Source organism: Panthera uncia, chromosome F1 (assembly GCF_023721935.1).
Source record: "Panthera uncia isolate 11264 chromosome F1, Puncia_PCG_1.0, whole genome shotgun sequence".
Lineage (NCBI taxonomy): Eukaryota > Metazoa > Chordata > Mammalia > Carnivora > Felidae > Panthera > Panthera uncia.
In genome coordinates, this window is record NC_064813.1 from 65,540,662 (window position 1) to 65,559,060 (window position 18,399).

The window sequence follows — 18,399 nt, forward strand, 5'->3', positions numbered from 1 at the left end:
AGTTGGTGAGGTAATCAGGCAGAGGGCTCATTAAGGAGGTCCAGGTGTTCATTAGGCTCTTCCTAATTGAGTAGGAGGGAAGCAGGACAGGATGGGTCTCCGTACCTCGGGAAGGGTCTGTATAGGGTCCTTTGTGCCCACCCGGGCCCCAGCGCCCTTCTTCCAAAGTGTGTGCCCAGTTCCTCTCCTCGCCCCAGGGCTTTCAGACTGCGGCAGCATAGAAGGGATAGAAAGGATGGAAGGGGAGAGACATTATTACAGACAGCCTGCTCTGTAGGAGGGCTCCTGGTTAGATAGGAGGAAGGACTGCCGATTCAGGGGCATCTCGTGCTCTGGCAGGTGTTGTTGGCACAGAGGTAGGGGCGGCAGTGGGCACGGGGCCCTGGGGACATGGGCGGTTGGTTATAGAGGTGCTTGGGGTCCCTTGGCAGAGACCGGGGATGGATGGAGCCTGGTGTGTTCATCCCTGACTCCCCTCTGCCGGAGGACGCTCAGGGGGTCTCTGGCTTCCCTGTCTTCTCAGCCCTGATCCCTCTCACATCCCAGCTCCCCCAGCATGAGGCGGGGGTGGGGGGGTGGTGTAGGAGATCAGCCAGGGAGCTGGTTGCCAGGCGACAGTTGCCTAAGCAACCCCATCCATGTGCTCAGGGCTGCTTCTTAGAAGACTTTAGAGTCTCACCCTCTGCACCAGCCGGAGGGCCGGGAGAGTTGAGGCCTGGAGAGGCCGGTGTGGTTGGAGGGTAGATGGTATCCAAATGGACGAGTTCGGGGCGGTTGGGGGAAGAGGGGTTCCGCCCCCACGGAGGACAGAGGGAAAGGAGCTGGTCCCGCAATAGGACTGACCGAAGTTAGACCACGAGGAGCACTTCTCACAGGGTCCCGGCAGTGACACAGTCTGCCCTTTCAGCAGACGTTTCCTGAGCTGCTCCTTCCAGGGGTGGAGTAGTGGAAAGGGCAGATGTGGGTCCTGCCCTCACGAAGCCCCAGCAACTTGGGAGCCAGGCATGAAACGGAAGCTCAGACTTGGAACTAACGGACGGTCGTGACGAGCGCTAGAAGGGAAGGAACAGGGCGCCCCGAGGACCACGGGAACAAGGTCGGGCTGCAGGGGGTCGTGAGAGCAAACACAGGGTTCTCTCTCCACTTGGAGGAGGAGGCAGAATTGGCCATAAGCTTATAGAGGCCGCGTCTCCGCGAGAACCTGCTTACGCACAAAAGGTGGTGAGAGGGAGATGGGAACAGGGGTGTTGGAGGGAAGGTGGGTGCTCTGAGCCACAAAAGTGCAGCAGTGACAGCATTAACCAGTCTAGACTGGGGTTTTCATGGCCAGGCCCCAGAATCCAGTTGAAAAAGCCGTCGTCTTCGCCCCCTTGTCCTCCGCGTTCCCTCCCCACCCTCCTGCCAAGCCCAGATCACCGGCTCCGGAAGACACAGCCTTGGGGTTGCACGGGGAAGCAGCCTAGCTGTAACCCTTGGGCAGGGGCCTTTGAGGTGGGGCTTTGGCTGAGATGGGCGTCAGAGGCAAAGAATGGGGTGTCTGTTGGGCCCCCTGGGCCGTGTGGGTGTTGTCCAAGGGGGGCAAGAAGGGGGGCAGTAGGAGGCCCAGGGCCCGTGGAGCACCTTGAGGGCAAGGAAGAGAGGAAGAGGTTCTGGGATCCATCTCTGGGGCGAGAGAGGGGTACAGGACCCCTCTAGCTGTTTCCTGAAGGTCTCAGGACAGAGCAGAAACTGTCTTTGAGGCTGGGCTGGAGAAGGATGGGAAGAGGTATCCCTGGCTCCTCCCAAGTCCTCCGATCCCCTCCTTCCCTGCCCTCCGTGGCCGAGATGCCGGCAAGGGTGAACTTTGGTTTCTGCTCTGGCACCTTGGGGGCCACGGTTGAGAGGGGCTGGAAAGGCTCCAGGAAAACTCAGCAGCCGTTGGAAATGGGGGTTGGGGAGGGGGTTCCTAACTACAGGCATGGCCATCACCTGTGCCCAGGCCGGGGGGAATTGAGAACCCACCTCCCTGGACTCTGCAGTGGGGTCTCTCTGCCTGGGGCTCTATGGGGGGGAATCTCTGGAGGGGAGGCCTGGATTCCTAGGACCTAATCAGAGTGGCCTCAGGACGCATGGGCCTCGTGCTCACTGCCCGCTTGCTCGGTGTCCTGGAAGGCTCCGCCCCCAGTTCTCCTGGAATCACAGAGCTGAAGGGGTCCAGGGGTCGTCAACTGCCTCCACCCCACCCAGGGCCCTTCCAGGCCCCAAGGGCTCACCCAGCCTGTTAGGGCACCAGCCTCTCCCACACCTGAGAGCACGTAGCTTTTCTGGGTCAGGCTGGGTTTCCATCCCCGCGCCCCCTCCCGTTCTGGAAGGGCTCCGTGTCCCGTCCTCCGTCCTGGCTGTGGAACTGGGGCTCCTCGCCCGTGGGCCATGACTGGTTTATGGGTGTGTGAGATGGGGCGCCCTCTTCCCGGTGCCTGCCCCGGCCTCCCCCATGCACACCCGCGGCTGTGAACCTGGGTTCTAGACGTGGCCCGCTCCTCCAGAGCGGGACTCGGCACACTGTGACCTCTGGGCCCTATCTGACCCATGCCTGTTGTTATAAATCTGGTTTTGCTGGAGCTCAGCCACGCTTACTTGTTTATGTGTCGTCTGCTGCTGCTTTCCCGCCACAATGGCGGTCAAGTAGTTACAACAGAGCCATGTGGCCTGTGAGGCCTAAAGTAGTTGTTATCTGTCCCTTTACAGAAAAAGTTTGCAGACCTCTGCTCTAATCGGGGGGCGGTGGTCACGTATTGACTCATTTTAAGCAGCAGAGCCCTTTCTTCTAACGAAACCGTAGGCCGAGGCCCACTGAGTAGTGCCGATGGGTGTGGAGCAACCCCTGGCGGAGGGGAGACAGCCCTCCCAGCCGCCCCAGCCCCGTCGGGGACTCCAGGCTCCGGGGTTCCGTGAGGCTGGTGCGAGGACCAGCGCTCTAGCCCAGCTCTGCTGTGCTCCGGACCGGGGGCCCCAGGGCCCTGCCATCTTGGCAGGTGCACCGTGGTAGCCGCTCACGGCCTCAGCAGGTGCCCTCTGCCCACCGGGCTCCAGGACTGCAAGTGCCGTTCTAGGCCAGAGGGGCAGCCGGCGAACCCCGATGTCTCTGTTCTGGGCAGGGTCCGGGGAGAGGAAGGGGTGCGGGGCGTCCTCCAAGACCCAGAGCCCTGGACATCGGCTCTGTGTGATCTCGAACCGGAGCGTGGCAGGGCTGGTGTGGACAGAGCCTGGACCGGAGCCTGGGCCCTGGGTGCGAGTTCCAGCTGGTGCCTGGCCGCGGCCTGCCGTCATCCCCTCAGGACATCACCATTTCCTCATTCTGAGGATGGGGCTGGGCGCTGCCCAGCCTCCCCCGGGGGTGCTGTGAGCCTGGCCTGCGCGCCTGTGTGCTGGCACTCGCCGGGCTGACAGCCGTCTCCTGGCCCTCCTCTCCCAGGAGGCTGTGCAGAAGGTGTCCTGCAGACCATGAACTGAGCCCTGGTCCCAGGCCGTTCATGAGCACAGTGTAAGGCGTGCCGAGACCCGCCACCCAGCGATCCCCTCCCCTCCCTAGCACTGAGGATCCCCGGAGAAGATGGGGAGGAAAAAGATTCAGATCCAGCGAATCACTGATGAGCGGAACCGACAGGTGAGGAGGTCTTGGAGCCACGTAGAGTGGGATGAGGAGGGCAGGGAGCTGGCCTCTGCCTCCACTCCTTCCCGCCAGTCCAAGAGGGCTTCCTGGAGGAGGGGGCCTCTGGAGGCCATCATGGAAGGGGAAGGACTGAGTTAGGAGGAGAGGAGCCCCCACCTCCCGCAGCTCTTGGAACCCCGTGTCTCAGAACTCTGAGGCTCCTCTGTTGCTGCAAGCACGTGGACCTGTGCCCCCCCCCCCCCACCCAGGAGCCATACCCACGCCTCAGGCCATCCCTGGGCACACCCTCTCTTCCCCCAGAGGAATTCTTCCCCTCTTCCTACTCCAGGGGAGGAGCTGGGAAGCCCTTCTCTTCTCCTTCCCTGACCTCCTTGTAGCCCCCAGCACAGAGGTGTGGCGTTCTGTGCATCCACACCCTCTCCCTTCAGCGAGTCAGCTCTAGGCTCCGTCTCGGCCCTGTGTGGGCAGAGAGGCGCTGGCCTGTTTCTTCCCCGGGGCCAGGGGCTCCCGGGCGGGCTTTGACTGAGCCAGACCTGGCCACCCCCCTCCCCGCCACCTGCAGGTGACGTTCACCAAGCGCAAGTTCGGGCTGATGAAGAAGGCGTACGAGCTGAGCGTGCTCTGTGACTGCGAGATCGCGCTCATCATCTTCAACCACTCCAACAAGCTGTTCCAGTATGCCAGCACCGACATGGACAAGGTGCTGCTCAAGTACACCGAGTACAACGAGCCGCACGAGAGCCGCACCAACGCCGACATCATCGAGGTGGGCCCGCCTGTCCCGCCCCTGGCAGCCCCTCGCCCGTGGGCACGCCGTAGGGACCCACATCCTCTCTCGCGCTCGCTCGAGCCCAGGCTGGGGGAGGCGGGCGGGACCGGGAGGTCGAGGTCGAGGTCGGGTGGGGGCCGCCCGCCCGAACTCTCCGAGCATGAGTTCATGCTCGGCCGGCTCGCCTGACGTCTCTGCTCTGGCTTCTCTCGGGCTCGCTCGCTCGCTCGCTCTCTCCTGCTCCGTCTTTTGGGCTGCTCCTGCTTCCCACTCTTCTGCCTTTGTCTCCCTCCTTGTTTCTGTCTCCCCTGCTCCGCCGCGGCCCCTCTGTGGGTCCCTGTGGCGCAATTTTCCGTTTCACAAAGAGCCAGTGTTGCGAGCCGTCCAAGGACACGGGCTTTGGGATCCAGCTGTGGCCCTGACTGGCCACACGGCCTTGGCTGGGTCAGCCTCCCAGGGCCTCGGAGCCTGCCCCGCTCAGGTGCCCTCCCAGGGCACAGAACTGCCAGTGAAGAGGTGCCCGGAAGCCACGGGCTTGCCTTCCCCGAGAGGGACTTTAATTCCGAGATGGGGAGGAAATTGCCTTAGTTTTCTGTTCGAGAAAACAGGTTTGGTCTAGGATGGAACATTTACACTCGCTATTGACTTTAAAGACAAACCACATCTGTGAAGATGTTCTGACAGGAAGGCGGCAGCCCTGGGGTCTACTCCAGGCCTACCGGGCGTGCCCCGACCTCGTGTGGGCATGTGCGGGGAGCCCCCGGCCTCTGGGCAAGGACAGCACACGGGGCGTCGCGTCGTAGGGGCTCAAGAGACGCTGCTGTCCCCTTGGCCTTTCTCCCCCTCCTTCCTCTCCCCCCGTCTCCCTCTCTGCTTCTCTCCCAGAGCCCAGGGGCCACGCGGGGCACCACCAGCCCTGGCTGCCGTCCCCCCCCCGTGGCGCTTCCTTAGGGCCCCTCCCCACCTGCCACCCTGGAGGGAGGGGTCTGTGCCAAGTGCATGCCGCATTCTGGGGTAGGGCCCCCCCCCCCAGCACGCATTCACCCCCCCACACCCCGGGGTGGGGTTGGCCGCCCCCCCTCCCCCCAGCTGACACAGTGGTGCGCTTGCAGACCCTGAGGAAGAAGGGCTTCAACGGCTGTGACAGCCCGGAGCCCGACGGGGAGGACTCGCTGGAGCAGAGCCCCCTGCTGGAGGACAAGTACCGACGCGCCAGCGAGGAGCTGGACGGGCTCTTCCGGCGCTACGGGGTGAGCCCCACTCACTGTCTCCCTGTCGGCCCCTCCGGCCCCCCCCCCAGGCGCTGCACAAGAAACACAGGGAATGTGAGAGCCCTGAGGTGGACGAGGTGTTTGCCCTGACCCCCCAGACGGAGGAGAAGTATAAAAAGATAGACGAGGAGTTTGATAAAATGATGCAGAGTTATAGACTGGCCGTGAGTAGTCGCGTGGAGGAACGCCTGCCCGTGCTGCATGGTGTGGCTTCGTGCCGGCCCTCGGCTGCCCCCGACGGACGCCCGCCCTGCGCCGTGGGGGGCGTCGGTCGCCCCCGAGCAGCCGCTGACCTTGCTTGTGAAAACCCCGTGACCCTTGCCGAGACGCGCGTCGTGTCGGACGCAGCACAAGCGGGAGAGGCCTGGAGCGTCCCTCTCCCCGGCGAGGCGTGTGTAGATGACGTGAGGGCTTCAGCCGACAGGAAGTAGGGACCGCGCTCCTTGTCCACGGCGCCAGAGGGCAGGGACCCTGTCGGGCCTGCGCCGACACCCCCTCCAAGCAGGGAGGGCGGCGAGCGGGGTGCCGGGAGACGACAAGGGACGTGGTGGCCTGGCCGGTGGTCGCGGGCCCTTCCCGGCTGTGCGGGTGCGTTCGGGGCTGTACTCAGGGCCTCTAACCTGCTCCCTGTGTGTCCCGCCTGGCTGAGGACTAACCACCTCCTCGGGGGGCCTCGGGGCATCCCTGGGCCTGTCTGTGGTGAGCGCAGCTCCACCCCACGGCACCCCGCCCGCGTACTTCCCCCGAGAGGGCCCAGGGCAGAGAGGTCGAGCTGCTGGCCCTCGGACACACAGCCCAGAGACAAGAGGAAGGCTTGCCTGCCCCCTCAGGCAGAGTGGGTCCGGGGCGAGGGGTCACCTGGCCTGACCCTGCCTCTCCGTTTTGTGTCTAGTCAGCCGTGCCGGCCCCCAACTTTGCTATGCCCGTCACGGTGCCCGTGTCCAACCAGAGCTCACTGCAGTTCAGCAATCCCAGCGGCTCTTTGGTCACCCCCTCCCTGGTGACATCATCCCTCACGGACCCCCGGCTCCTGTCCCCCCAGCAGCCAGCGCTGCAGAGGAACAGCGTGTCTCCGGGCCTGCCCCAGCGGCCGGCCAGCGCAGGTGAGGTGGGACCGAGCCGTGCCGGGGACCTCAGGATTCCGTCTCTAGCACTGGGTATTTCCCTGCACCCAGTGCAGCATTCTGCCGTTTGTGTGGCTCCTCCCGCTGCGGGGTCCCTCGGGACACACCGTGGAAGGGGGCGTCCTGCCGACTCATCACGGTTCTGCTTGTCCCCCAGGGGCCATGCTGGGGGGAGACCTCACCAGTGCTAACGGAGCCTGCCCCAGCCCTGTCGGTGAGTGCAGCTGCCTGCCTGCTCGCGGCCTCGCGGGCCCAGGGACCAAGAGGGACCCCCATTAGATGAGAGGAAGATGCCGGGGCCTGAGTTGGCTGGGTCTCTTTTGTCCGTAGCAGTGACTGGTGTGGACGATCATCAGAGACGCAGGCCCGGGGCGTTCTGGGCAAGTGGGGGAATGAACCAACATTTCTAGTTGGATGAGAATATCCAAGTCCTTTCAGTTGAGTGGGGGCACCTGGGTGGGATCTGGAGCGTATGGTGTTGCCGATGGACTCCCACCCAGACCCCCGGCAGCCGACAGCCTCTCCCGCCCTGTGCTGTTGTCCGACTGGTGACTGTGACTTCGAATGTCACCATTGACGTCACCCTGACATTCTTGCCATTCCCAGAGTGATCCGGGAATTGGGATGAAGGCAGCCCCACACTTCCAGGGGAACAGTGTGCTCTCAGGGGACAGAGCAAGGTGACACGTCTGACTGTGGTCATCGCCACTTCTCTGGGCCTTAGAATCCCCCAGCTTAGCCCCAGGCACCACATAAACACCTTGGTGGCAGTGATTGTGTGTTGGGGTCAGAGGCGGGGATGGCGACTTCCTCTTCCTCTCGAGGAGAGGGCCAGAGAAGCGCCCGCAGACTCCCGGGCCCTCCCGGTGGTCCTTGCAGGTGCCCAGGCCCAGCGTGTGGGGTGCGGGTGCGAGCCCTGGCTTGGCCTCCGCCCGGCCGTGCTGCCCCGGGCCAGTCCTCACAGCTGTGGCAACCAGGCCTCGAGTCTGGTCTTTCGTGAATAGGGGTGATGGGCCACATCCGGTCTGCCTCGCACGGCGGGCGTGAGGATTAAATGAGATCATGTGCACGTGAAAGTCCCGTGAGGTGTTGAGCGTGGGGCAGACGTAAGAGGTAGTTGTTATGCCTGTTGTTGCCAGTGTAGTTATGGTGGTGGCCGTGTCGTCCGTTCCCCATTACCAGTGACGCCACCGCCGCCAGCGATGGCTTGTGTGCCCCAGAGCCGCGGGCGTGTTGTCATGCACCCACCCAAATCAAGGCACCCGTCTCCTGGCCAGAGGCGCTGTCTTGCGTCAATTGGCCTCGGGGGCCGGGATCCTCACCGAGGGCAGCTCCGGGCTGCCCACCCCTTCTCCAGCTGGGGCCACCGTGAGCCAGTCGGGGCAGGTGGGGGGATTGGCAGGACTTCCCGTCTGAGACCAAGAGGAGGAAAGGTGGGAAGGGCTGGCCGCGGGGCGTGGCCGCTCCTTCCTACCGGCCTTCGGGCTCCCGACCGAGCGAGCTCCGTCGTACATCACTTAGAGGCAGAGGAATGAGCCCGGCGATGCCGGAGTCAGGGCGGTTTTAGGGGAAAACCGAGAGCTCGGCACCCACCGGCAGCCTGAGCGTGGAGTCCTGGTGCGGGGGGAGTTAGCGGGGCTCTCCTTTTACCCCCATCTCTTTCTCTCAGGGAATGGCTACGTCAGTGCCCGGGCTTCCCCCGGCCTCCTCCCTGTGGCCAATGGCAACAGTCTAAACAAGGGCATCCCTGCCAAGTCTCCGCCCCCGCCCGCCCACAGCGCCCAGCTTGGAGCCCCCAGCCGCAAGCCCGACCTGAGGGTCATCACTTCCCAGGGAGGAAAGGGCTTGATGCATCACCTGGTGAGTGGGTGTCTGCACCGAGGGGTAGGGGCTGGGGAAGGGGGAAGAGCGTGAGGCTAGCCAGCAGGTGGGACCTCCGGAGAGAGACTGTAGAGGCGGGACTTCTCCTGAGCTTTCTCTCGCGAGGGCCCTGCGAGAGGTTGGAATGTGGAAGTGCCACCCACAAGGGCAGTAAGGGACAGGAGGTGGGAGAGAAGGAAGGGAGGGATTTGACATCCCTGTGGAAGCATGAGGACTGGATTGTGAAGGTTTCGTACCTGGTGGTCGTTGGGATATAGCATTTTCCGGAGTCCGAGGCTGGAGAGCCGTCCCGCTCCTGTGTGAAGAGGTAGATGGGGTGGCTGTGGGGACAGGGGTCTGGGGGGGTGTGCGGAGGTCAGAGACTGAACCAGCCCCTTGGTTTTATTTCCGCTGCCAGACTGAGGACCATTTAGATCTGGTAAGTTGAGGCTGTGAGGTGTGTGCTGTGGCTTTGAACTCCGGGTCCACCCGTGGCTCGTGCCCCAGCATGGAGTGTGCGTGTGCCCCCTGCCTCCCGCCTGCGTGTGTCGTGTGTGTTGTTTGTTTACTCGGTTGTTTGCCAGGAGCTATGCTCAGTGCCAAGCGGGGTATAGAGGTGAATGGGGCAGGGGGCAGGGTTAGACATGCATGTGTTTGTACCTGTGTGGACGTGGACGTCTTTATGTGATGCGTTCACACAGACACCCCTTAACCCTGTGTGTGTGTGTGTGTGTGTGTGTGTGCGCGCGCGCGCAAGGGGGTGGGCCGGCCTCTGGCCTTGGAGGGCCCGTCTGGATGTGCCCCAGGACGCCTGCATTGGCGGGGCTGGACCATACTTGCCCTCTGACTCAGTCCCACTGAGCACTCTTGGAACCCAGGACAGGGACCTCCTTGGGAGGGGTGCCAGCCAGACCGTGGCAGCACTTTCCCAGAGGCAGCTGCGGCCCAGGGCCAGGCCAGGGGCGTCCTTGGTAACTCCCTGCCTCCTCTCGGCCTCCTCGAGCTCAGTCCCGCTCGCAGCCCGCCTCACCTGCGCTCCCAGGCGCTCGCAGCCGCGCACGCGCGCTCACGCTTCCCTCCCGGCCCCGAGCCAGGAGCGGGGCGGGGGCTCCTCCCTCCCCAGCTCCCTGACGGGAGGCCAGAGAGGCTGGAAAAGGCAGGCGGGCTTTGGCGGCCAACACGGCGGCAGTTTCGGCCCCAGCGTGGAGCTGGAATAAACAAGTGACTCAGCGGCAGATGGAGCTGACAGCCCCACACGCGTGTGTGCTCACACGCAGGCACACGCCACGCCTGGCAGATGCGGGCGCGCCTTCCTCCCTGCACGCGTGCATGCGCCCCTCGCTGGGCCCCGGCGTCCCCGTGACGGCGTCGGCGTGCGTGTCCGCGCCGAGGCGTCCCCGTGCGTGTCCGCGCCGAGGCGTCCCCGCCAGGCGGGCCCGCCCCCCGCAACCCGTTGACACCCGCTTCTCTCCCGCAGAACAACGCCCAGCGCCTTGGGGCCTCCCAGTCGACCCACTCGCTCACCACCCCGGTGGTTTCCGTGGCAACACCGAGTTTACTCAGCCAGGGCCTCCCTTTCTCCTCCATGCCCACTGCCTACAACACAGGTGAGTGGCTGCGCGTGCCCTTGGCCTTGGGGCACTGTTCCCCGGAGGGGGGAGGGGGGTGGGGAGGGGGAAGGGGGGTGCTCCAGCCCCAGCGGGGAGACCCCACCTGGCTGCCGGTGCCAGACTCAGCAAATAGAGAGAGGATGCCCCCTGAAATTTGAATTTCAGATGAAACCCCGAGTAATCTTGCAGTATAAATACGTGTCAAAGACTTTTTTCTGCTAAAGTATGTCCCAAAGACGTACTCGTATTAAAAAAACTATTCATTGTTTTGTCTGAAATTCAAATTTGCTAACTGGGGATTCCTCGTTTTAATACAGGACCTAATGGAAGAGGAGTTCCTGTCCTTGAGGAACCTCCTTGTCTGAGGAGGGGCCAGGCCAGCGGCAGGGGTGGGGGTGGGGGGCTGAGCACATGACTCAGGCTGCCCTTGGGGGGGCAGGACAGGCTTCCTGGAGAAGGGACAGACAGGTGGAGGAGGCCAGAGAGAGGGAGGCCCATCAGGAGGGTTTGCCCAGCCTCTCGGGAAGGCCAGCTGGGGGCTTCGGGCAGGGGGAGGAGGGAGGAGACGGCCTCTCACCCAGGAGGTGGCTCTGCTGTGGGGGGTGATGGGGAGGGGAGAGGAGGGCCCTGACAAAGGGAAGGTCAGAGAGGGGTGTGAAGGTGGAGAGCCGCTTGGGGGGCGCAGGAGAGGCCTCTGGGTAGAAGAAATCAGGCCACCCAGTGCCCAGGCTGTGCTGGGTCCCCGGGGCTGTCCTGGCCTGTGTCACCCACTGTCCCCTCCCAGCAACAGCCTGTGACACTCAGCCATCCTGGCCTGCACTCTGTTGTTGCATCAGGAAGGACTTCTCGGTGGGGACGTTTCTTGTCACCTCCTTTCAGAGCACTTGTTTCCCCGCGAAGAGACCTCTGCAGCCCCCACCCCCCACTGCCGGTTCCCTCGCTTGGGAACAGCTTGCGTGAGGGCTGTTTTGTGATCAGATCAAACTAGACCAAAAGACCCCTACGCTTCTCCAGCCACCCCACACCCTGGTTCCAGAATCACACCATGACGCCTGTACAAATACAGAATCGAGGTGTCTGGCTGGCTCCGTTGGTAGAACGTACAACTCTCAATCTCAGGGTTGTGAGTTCGAGCCCCACGTTGGGTGTAGAGATTGCTCAAAAATTAAAAAAAAAAACAAAACCAAATACAAGATCCTATCTCTTCCCCCTGGGCAAAAATCTAGAACCCAGCAGCGTCCATAGGGATGCCCCTTGGGGCAGGTAAGAGACCTGGGGGAACCACCTCATGTTGAGGGGCCAGACCCTGACGTGTGTCTGTGTCCAGATCTTATCACCCAGGTGTCTAATGAGTCCCCTGTCCCTGTGTGTGTTCCTGTACGTGGACCCACTGCCCGGTTACGCTGTCCTGGGGTAGCCTCAGGCGGCCGTCCTCCTGGGCCCCGGTCTCCTCATCTGGAAGAGTCGTGGGCCCGCAAGGGGTCTCTCAGGCTCCCTGGGGGCTGGCAGGGCGTTTGGCGGAGGGCAGTGCAGGCCACTCTCCAGGAGCTGTTGTCCGGGGGGTTCCCGAAACACGTGGTGATGCCTTCCTGCCGCCTTCTGTGGCCCTTGCAGGTCTCCTCAAGCAGGAGGGGAGCTTAGTGGGTGTCCATGAACCAGGGACAGGCGCCCAGCAGGGCCAGACTTTAGACTCCGTTTGTCAGTCTGGTGTGAGGGCAGATTGTGACCCTGAGCCTGGCCCTGCGGCCCCGCCGGGAAGTGTGGGCTTCTTCACGTTGTCCCAGAAACCAGGGGCCCCGGCTCTCTTGCTGAAGGAATAGGTGAGCAGGCCTCGGTTTAAACAGCACGTGTTTTCAGGTGACCCTAGGTATCTAAACAAAACCCCGGCAAACACACCGCTGTTTAGTTATTCCCCGTTCATAGTCCTTGGCCCCCCGTTCAAGTTCCGGCTGAGGTTGATCTGGCTCCGGTAATGTCCTGGGTAAGGGACAGGCCTGGCCCCTTGTTGACCCTGGCTGCGGAGGTCTGGCTCTGTTTGCTCCGGGAGCAGATCGAGTGGGCCTGTGGGCCGTGTTCCTCCTGCCCAGGGCGGCGGGCGACGACGCAGTGCGCCTTTCTAGGCTGGGCTTCCTTTTTGTAAGATGAGTGTGGCAAGGAGCTGGTCCTAGGGGCTCCTCCTGCCCTGGCTCTGGTTTTTAAGCAGGCGTCTCGAAGCTGCTGGCTGATGTTAGAAGATCAGAGGCAAGTGTGGAGCGGATATCCCTAGGGGGGATTTACGGGTAATCGGAAGCCCTGGGGTCTTGCCTCAGCTCAGCCGTTGGCTTTCTCTGTGAGAAGCCCACGCTTCTCATAGAGGCTCCCCAAATGAGAGGCTGCAGTTGCCTCGTTTGTGGATTCTGGAATATTTCCTGAGTGCCAGAGTCTGTTGTGTGCGCCCCACGTGTGAGAGCTCGGTCCTCACAACCGCTGTGCGGTGCATTTGGCTCTCATGTGTCCGGTCCATGAACAGGGAGCAAGGCACTTGTCCCCGCTCACGGACCTCCGTGGAGGCCACCGGGACATCTGACCACGTCGCTCTGGCCCTTCCCCTTGCTCTGTGCCCGGCGGTGTCTTCCCTGCGCGGAGCTGGGGCCACGGTATGCGACTCCTCGAGGAAGAGCATGGTGGTGTGGTGGCGACAGCACGCGGGGTGTGCCCGTGCCCACTGCCACTGCCGTTGTCACCTTGGGCTCCGAGGGGGACGCTGCTAAACCACCCCAAACAAGCTGCAGCGTGAAATACACCAGCGCGTGTAAATTGTGAACCCCCTCGCATTGGTTTAGTCTCTGGTGGAGATTCCGCAGCTTCTTCACGAAGACAGGAATTTAGAAAGTGAGAAGCAGGGGAGGCTTGGCCGGCTATGCTGAGGGCAGGCTCCCCTCCCCGCCCCCCTGTTCCGCGGGGGCCCGTCAGGGCAGGCGAGCGGAGCCTCGCCGCCCTCCTCTCCCTGACTGGTGTTGGCGGTCTCGAGGCCGCAGGTGGAAGGGCGGCGACGGTGGTCTGCCCCAGAACGCCATTCCCCGGGTGTCCCCGCGATGCCCCTCTGTCTGGGAAAGGCCCCGGAAGTCCTGGCAGTGGAAGAGGTGACACTTGACGTATATTGGGCCTTCCTGACGTTTTCCTCTTCTTTTCCAGTCGACATTCTGAAAGCGATACTTACGGGTGGGTTAGAAAGAAACGACTTCAAGGCCATTTTAAAAACCCAGCCCCTGGTGGTGGTTACGATTTGCTTCAGCTTTGGGTGCCGATGCCCGGCACGGTGACGGACGCCGCACGGGGGTGTGCCCGCTGACCTGTCCCTTTCTCCCCTGCCCCTGCAGATTACCAGCTGACCAGCGCAGAGCTCTCCTCCCTCCCAGCCTTCAGCTCGCCAGGGGGGCTGTCGCTCAGCAGCGTCACCGCCTGGCCGCAGCCGCAGCAGCCCCAGCCGCCCCAGCCGCAGCCGCCCCAGCCGCCGCCGCAGCAGCCGCAGCCGCCCCAGCCGCCCCAGCAGCCCCAGCAGCCCCAGCAGCCACCCCAGGCGCAGCCCCACCTGGTCCCCGTGTCTCTCAGCAGCCTGATGTGAGTCCCGGGGCTCCGTGGGAGGGTTGGGGACAGAGCCGAGGGCGGGAAGACGGGGTCCTCTGGGGGAGCTGGGGCCCCTTCGAAGGGCCCTGTCACTGGCGGACAGCACAGAACACTGAACGCCGAGCGGCCCCGGAGACCCAACCGGAGCCCCTCCCCTGCCAGCCCAGAGTACCAAGGGGCCGTGGCTGACACCGGCCAGAAAGAACTAATGTGGCTTCTTCCTTCTTTCCCTCCCGTGGCCCCTCTTCTCTTGTCTCCTCTCTGTCCGCTCATCCCTCCCCACCCCCACCACCTCCTTCTCCCTCCCTTGCCCCCCCATCACCCTGTGTTCCGCACCTCCTCTGCTTCTGCCCCCTGGTGCCCAGCCCGGGCAGCCCCCTGCCCCACGTGGGGGCCGCCCTCACGGTCACCACCCACCCGCACATCAGCATCAAGTCAGAGCCGGTGTCCCCCAGCCGTGAGCGCAGCCCTGCGCCGCCCCCTCCAGCTGTGTTCCCGGCCACCCGCCCTGAGCCTGGCGACGGCCTCAGCAGCCCCGCCGGTGGCTCCTACGAGACCGGGGACCGGGACGACGGCCGGGGGGACTTCGGGCCCACGCTGGGCCTGCTGCGCCCGGCCCCCGAGCCCGAGGCCGACGGCTCTGCTGTAAAGAGGATGCGGCTCGACACCTGGGTACTGTAGCGTCACCCTCCTGCCCGCCAGTGTCCGCTGCACCCCGGGGCCCCCTCCCCGCCCCCCCCCCCCGCCCCCGCGTCGCCCTCGTGGGGCAGCACCGCCACCTCTGCCCACCCCCACGGGCCCGTCCGTCTGTCCCTCCAGCACCAGGCCCGCACCTGTGTCCGCCGGCTGCCTCCAGTGCCCTGGCCCTGCAGGGAGAGGGGAGTGGGGGGCGCAGACCCCCACAGCCTGGGCCCTCACACCCCTTCTCCATCTCCTCTCTTCGCAGACATTAAAGTGACGATTCCCACCCCCCTCCTCTCAGCCTCCCTGATGAAGAGTTGACAATCTCACCGCCCACCCCTCCCCGCCCCGGGCTCCTCCCGCTCGACCCCACTTCCTTTTGTGCCCCGTGTCCTGTTGACGGTTACATTTGTGTATAATTATTATATTATTATTATTATTATTATATTTTTTTTAATTTGGATTCTCGCTTTGGAGAGGGGATGCTCCCGTCCCCTCTTTCTGCACCCCCACCATTTTACTGGCGAGGGGTGCTGTTTTTGCGGGAAGGGGGGGGGACACTTTGCACGTTGTTCACATATGCTGCAGGAGGGGGTGGGGAGCCCGATAGGCCTTTGGGACAGGACAGGTGCCGAGCCCTCCCGCCCCGTCCCCCAGAGAGAGGGAGATAACCAAAAAAACTACCAAACAGCAAACCCCCTTACAATAGACTGAGCCCCAAAGTCGGCTGGACGGGTGGGTTTGTGTTTCGGGGGGGAGGTGAGGCAGAGGTTCTGGAAGGGGTCTCTGCTTCTGGGCTGTTCCTGCGGCCACAGGCACGTGGGGTGGAGTATCCAAGCCCAGCCCCTTCATGCCCCCCCCCCCCCCACACGACACACCCTCACTGATTCTCGAGCGAGCTGCACCCCCCAGGTGTGGGAGCGCCGGCCGAGCTTGTGGGCTGGGAAGGCCACCCGGGAATCTGAGGCTGGGGGCAGAGAGCTGGGGTGAGGGGCGGATCGGGGCCCCCTTCCTTCCCTAGCGGTTTCTCTAAGACACACAGTGCAATAGCCCCATCCCTCAGCCGACACCAGCCCCAGGAAGCGGCCCCAGAGCGCAGGGAGGGGAGGGAAGCTGCAGTGAGGCTGCTCAGCAGGGTCGGAACCCTCGCGTCCAGCGGCAGGTGTGAGTGGGGCTCGCTCTTCCTTGCACGGACACGTCCCCACACCCCCGTAGGAGGGACGCCGGGGTGGCGAGAGGGTGGGAGAAGGGAGATGGGGGAGGAGGTCCGCAGAAGGCCCGCCTCCCTCCTTCCCGCCTGGGCCCTCCCTCCCCGGCCCCCTCCGGGCCCCTGCCACCCCCGCTCTGGGCGTCCTCCTGGTCTGCTACCTCCTGTCCCCCCACCCCCAGGCCGCATCCCGCCTTCCCTCTTGGCTACTGTAATTGTAAATAGCAACCTTTGGAAAACGTTAGCAGTGTAACAGTCCAGGAAACTGTTTTTTTCTGTTGTTGTTGTATTGATATGAAATGAGATTCTATTTTTGTCAAAGTATATTGTAATAATAATGACTCAAACGGCCCGTACTGTACAGATGGGATTCTTCTGCTGTTGTTCTTGCCCCCCTCCCCCCCCGCCCACCCCCCCCTGCTGCCCCCCCCGTGGGGGCCGCCCCCGCACGGGGTCCTGAGACCCCCGGCTGGGTCACAAACCAAAGGGGGGGGGGGCCGCCCCCCCCCCCCGCCCCCCCCCCCCCCCCCCCCCCCGCCCCATCTAAGGGGCCTGGCCTGAGGTAGTGTGTGCAGGCGGACTGGGGTGGGGGGCGCCCCCATGTCTCACAGAAGCCTCGCTCCTCTGCTCCGGGGGTGCAGCGCTCCCTGGGGGTTTCATCCCAGCCCAGCGGGAAAGTAGACTAGACAAGGCCCAGTCTGTGGCAGGAAACTGTGCCTGCCTCTGTGACCCAGCCGCTTGCAGTATTCTGACACCTGACGCAGGGAAGGAACCAGATCAAGGGGTGTGTGTGACCACACGAGCACCTGAGCGTGTTCACGAGGGCATCTGGTATTTGTGTGTGCATGGGCGTACCTTTGTGTGTCTCTGAGCCTGTCTGGGCATATACACGGATATTTGTGTGGATTGAGCTCTGAGGGCATCTCTGGGGGTGCACGTGCCTGGGAGGGGAGGGGAGAGGGGGGAGACAGGTGGCTGTGTGCCACACGTGCCCCTCCACCCCGATCCCCATTCCCGGCCCTGTTCTACCCTGAGCTCTGACAGGCTTGCGCTGCAGTTGGGGGGGGATCCGACAGTCGCCCCATTTGCTTGTCCTTGCGGCCCTACCTCTCCTGGGCTCCACGCACAGGCGGCCCCCCCGGCCCCCGGCCCTTTGCATACACACAGCTCTCTTTCCGGCTGTACACTCTTCCCCCACCCCGGCCCTGCCTTCAGGGTGACACTCATGTTCCCCTTCCTTCTGGAAGCATTTTCCTCGCCCGGGCAGTGATTTCTTCCTTACTCAGAGTTTAACCCCCACCTGCTGGCTGGGCACACAGCGCGTCCGGTCTTCCTGCAGGTTCCTAGAGGGACTTTCAGGAGTCGACGAGACTTGATCGGGGCCTGGAAAGACAGTTCAGGGTGTAGCCTTGTGCATGCATTCCCAGAGCCCTGCCCCGTGTCTGCCGTAGGTAGTGCTCAATAGATGCCGAATGGGTGAATGATCGGCGCTCAGTAAACCTTGGGTGCCTGGCCGTCCCTCCTCAGGCTGTTCCTGCCGCCAGTCTGCCCACCTTTGGAAGCCGGGCTTGGCCACCACCAGACACGGGGCGGGGACGGGAGCCCCTGAGGCTCGCGGTGCAATATTCACCAGTTTTGCCCTCTGCCTTGTAATGGCAAACCTGGCTTCCGATTCCCCTGTGTGGATGTGTGTCTGTCTGTCTTCTCTCCCCCTGGGGGCGGGGGCTGGTCCGTGAATGGCTATGTGACATTTCTGTGATGCGGTACCCCGGGCTTTCTCTTGGGGGTAGGGGCTCCTGGCTGGCCAGATGAATGGGTCCCTGGGAACCCGGACCTCAAGCGAGGACTTCATTTCTTCCTCTCACAAGCCAAATTTGCCTCCACCTACTCCTTCCTCCTGAGAACTGGGCATTCGCCAAAGTACTCACTGGAGTCCCCCACTGCCCCTCCCTCCCCAGCTTTCCCAAGCTCGCGGGGACAGTGGGCAAGAGGAGCCTCCCATGCCGTCGGAGCACGCCATTTTCCCTCCCGCCCAGCAATGCACTCGGCACGGCGAGACCGACCCCTGACCCTGACCCAGCCCTCCCCACCTTGGACAGGAAGGAAGTAAAGCACCTTCTCTTGATGATTATTTATTTGTTTGGAGAGACAGAAATGCTGTAAAAGTGTATCTAGAAATATCTATATCTATATATTTTTAACTGACTTCTTTGGAATCTCCCGGGGAGCGGTGGGGGTGAGTCTAGGCTTTCATGGAAGAGAGAGGCCTGCAGCCTGGGAACTCTGGTTCTCTCCTCCGCCGCCTCTCTCCACCCCCTGAGCCGTGGTGGAAGGCGTGGGGTTTGTGTGGGGGCGGGGGGCTGGAATGTTCTGTGGAGAATCTGGATTCTCTTTGTCTTCCCCATTCAGGTCCCAGAGGGAAGGGGGGAGAGGGAGGGGAGGCATGGAGGCGCCCCCGCCCCCGGAACCCGACAATCACCCCCACTCCTGGGGCCGCTCCTGGGTCCCGGGCAGGGCGCGTCCAAGTGTGTGACTGTTGATTTGTTTTCAATATTTCTTTTCGTGCTGTATGGTGATGCTTTCTTAGTATTCTACACAATAAGAAGACAAAGTCCTCGG

At 63.2% G+C, this 18,399-nt stretch overlaps 1 protein-coding gene across 2 annotated transcripts in view; it reads left to right on the top strand.

Annotated features, from left to right (window-relative positions):
• Positions 1 to 16,247, top strand: part of MEF2D (myocyte enhancer factor 2D) — a 29,369-nt gene extending 13,122 nt beyond the window's left edge. Inside the window, exons 2-11 of one of the 2 annotated variants that reach the window (XM_049634789.1) lie at positions 3,572 to 3,646; positions 4,215 to 4,418; positions 5,534 to 5,671; positions 6,585 to 6,795; positions 6,974 to 7,030; positions 8,486 to 8,676; positions 10,154 to 10,283; positions 13,646 to 13,886; positions 14,258 to 14,564; positions 14,839 to 16,247. In XM_049634789.1, the coding sequence (XP_049490746.1) occupies positions 3,593 to 3,646; positions 4,215 to 4,418; positions 5,534 to 5,671; positions 6,585 to 6,795; positions 6,974 to 7,030; positions 8,486 to 8,676; positions 10,154 to 10,283; positions 13,646 to 13,886; positions 14,258 to 14,564; positions 14,839 to 14,850 (1,545 nt within the window). In that variant the 5' untranslated portion in view covers positions 3,572 to 3,592 and the 3' untranslated portion in view covers positions 14,851 to 16,247. Of the gene's footprint in view, positions 1 to 3,454; positions 3,647 to 4,214; positions 4,419 to 5,533; positions 5,672 to 6,584; positions 6,796 to 6,973; positions 7,031 to 8,485; positions 8,677 to 10,153; positions 10,284 to 13,645; positions 13,887 to 14,257; positions 14,565 to 14,838 lie in introns of both variants that reach the window. The other variant, XM_049634788.1, reaches the window with a different exon arrangement.
• Positions 16,248 to 18,399: the final 2,152 nt, after the last annotated feature.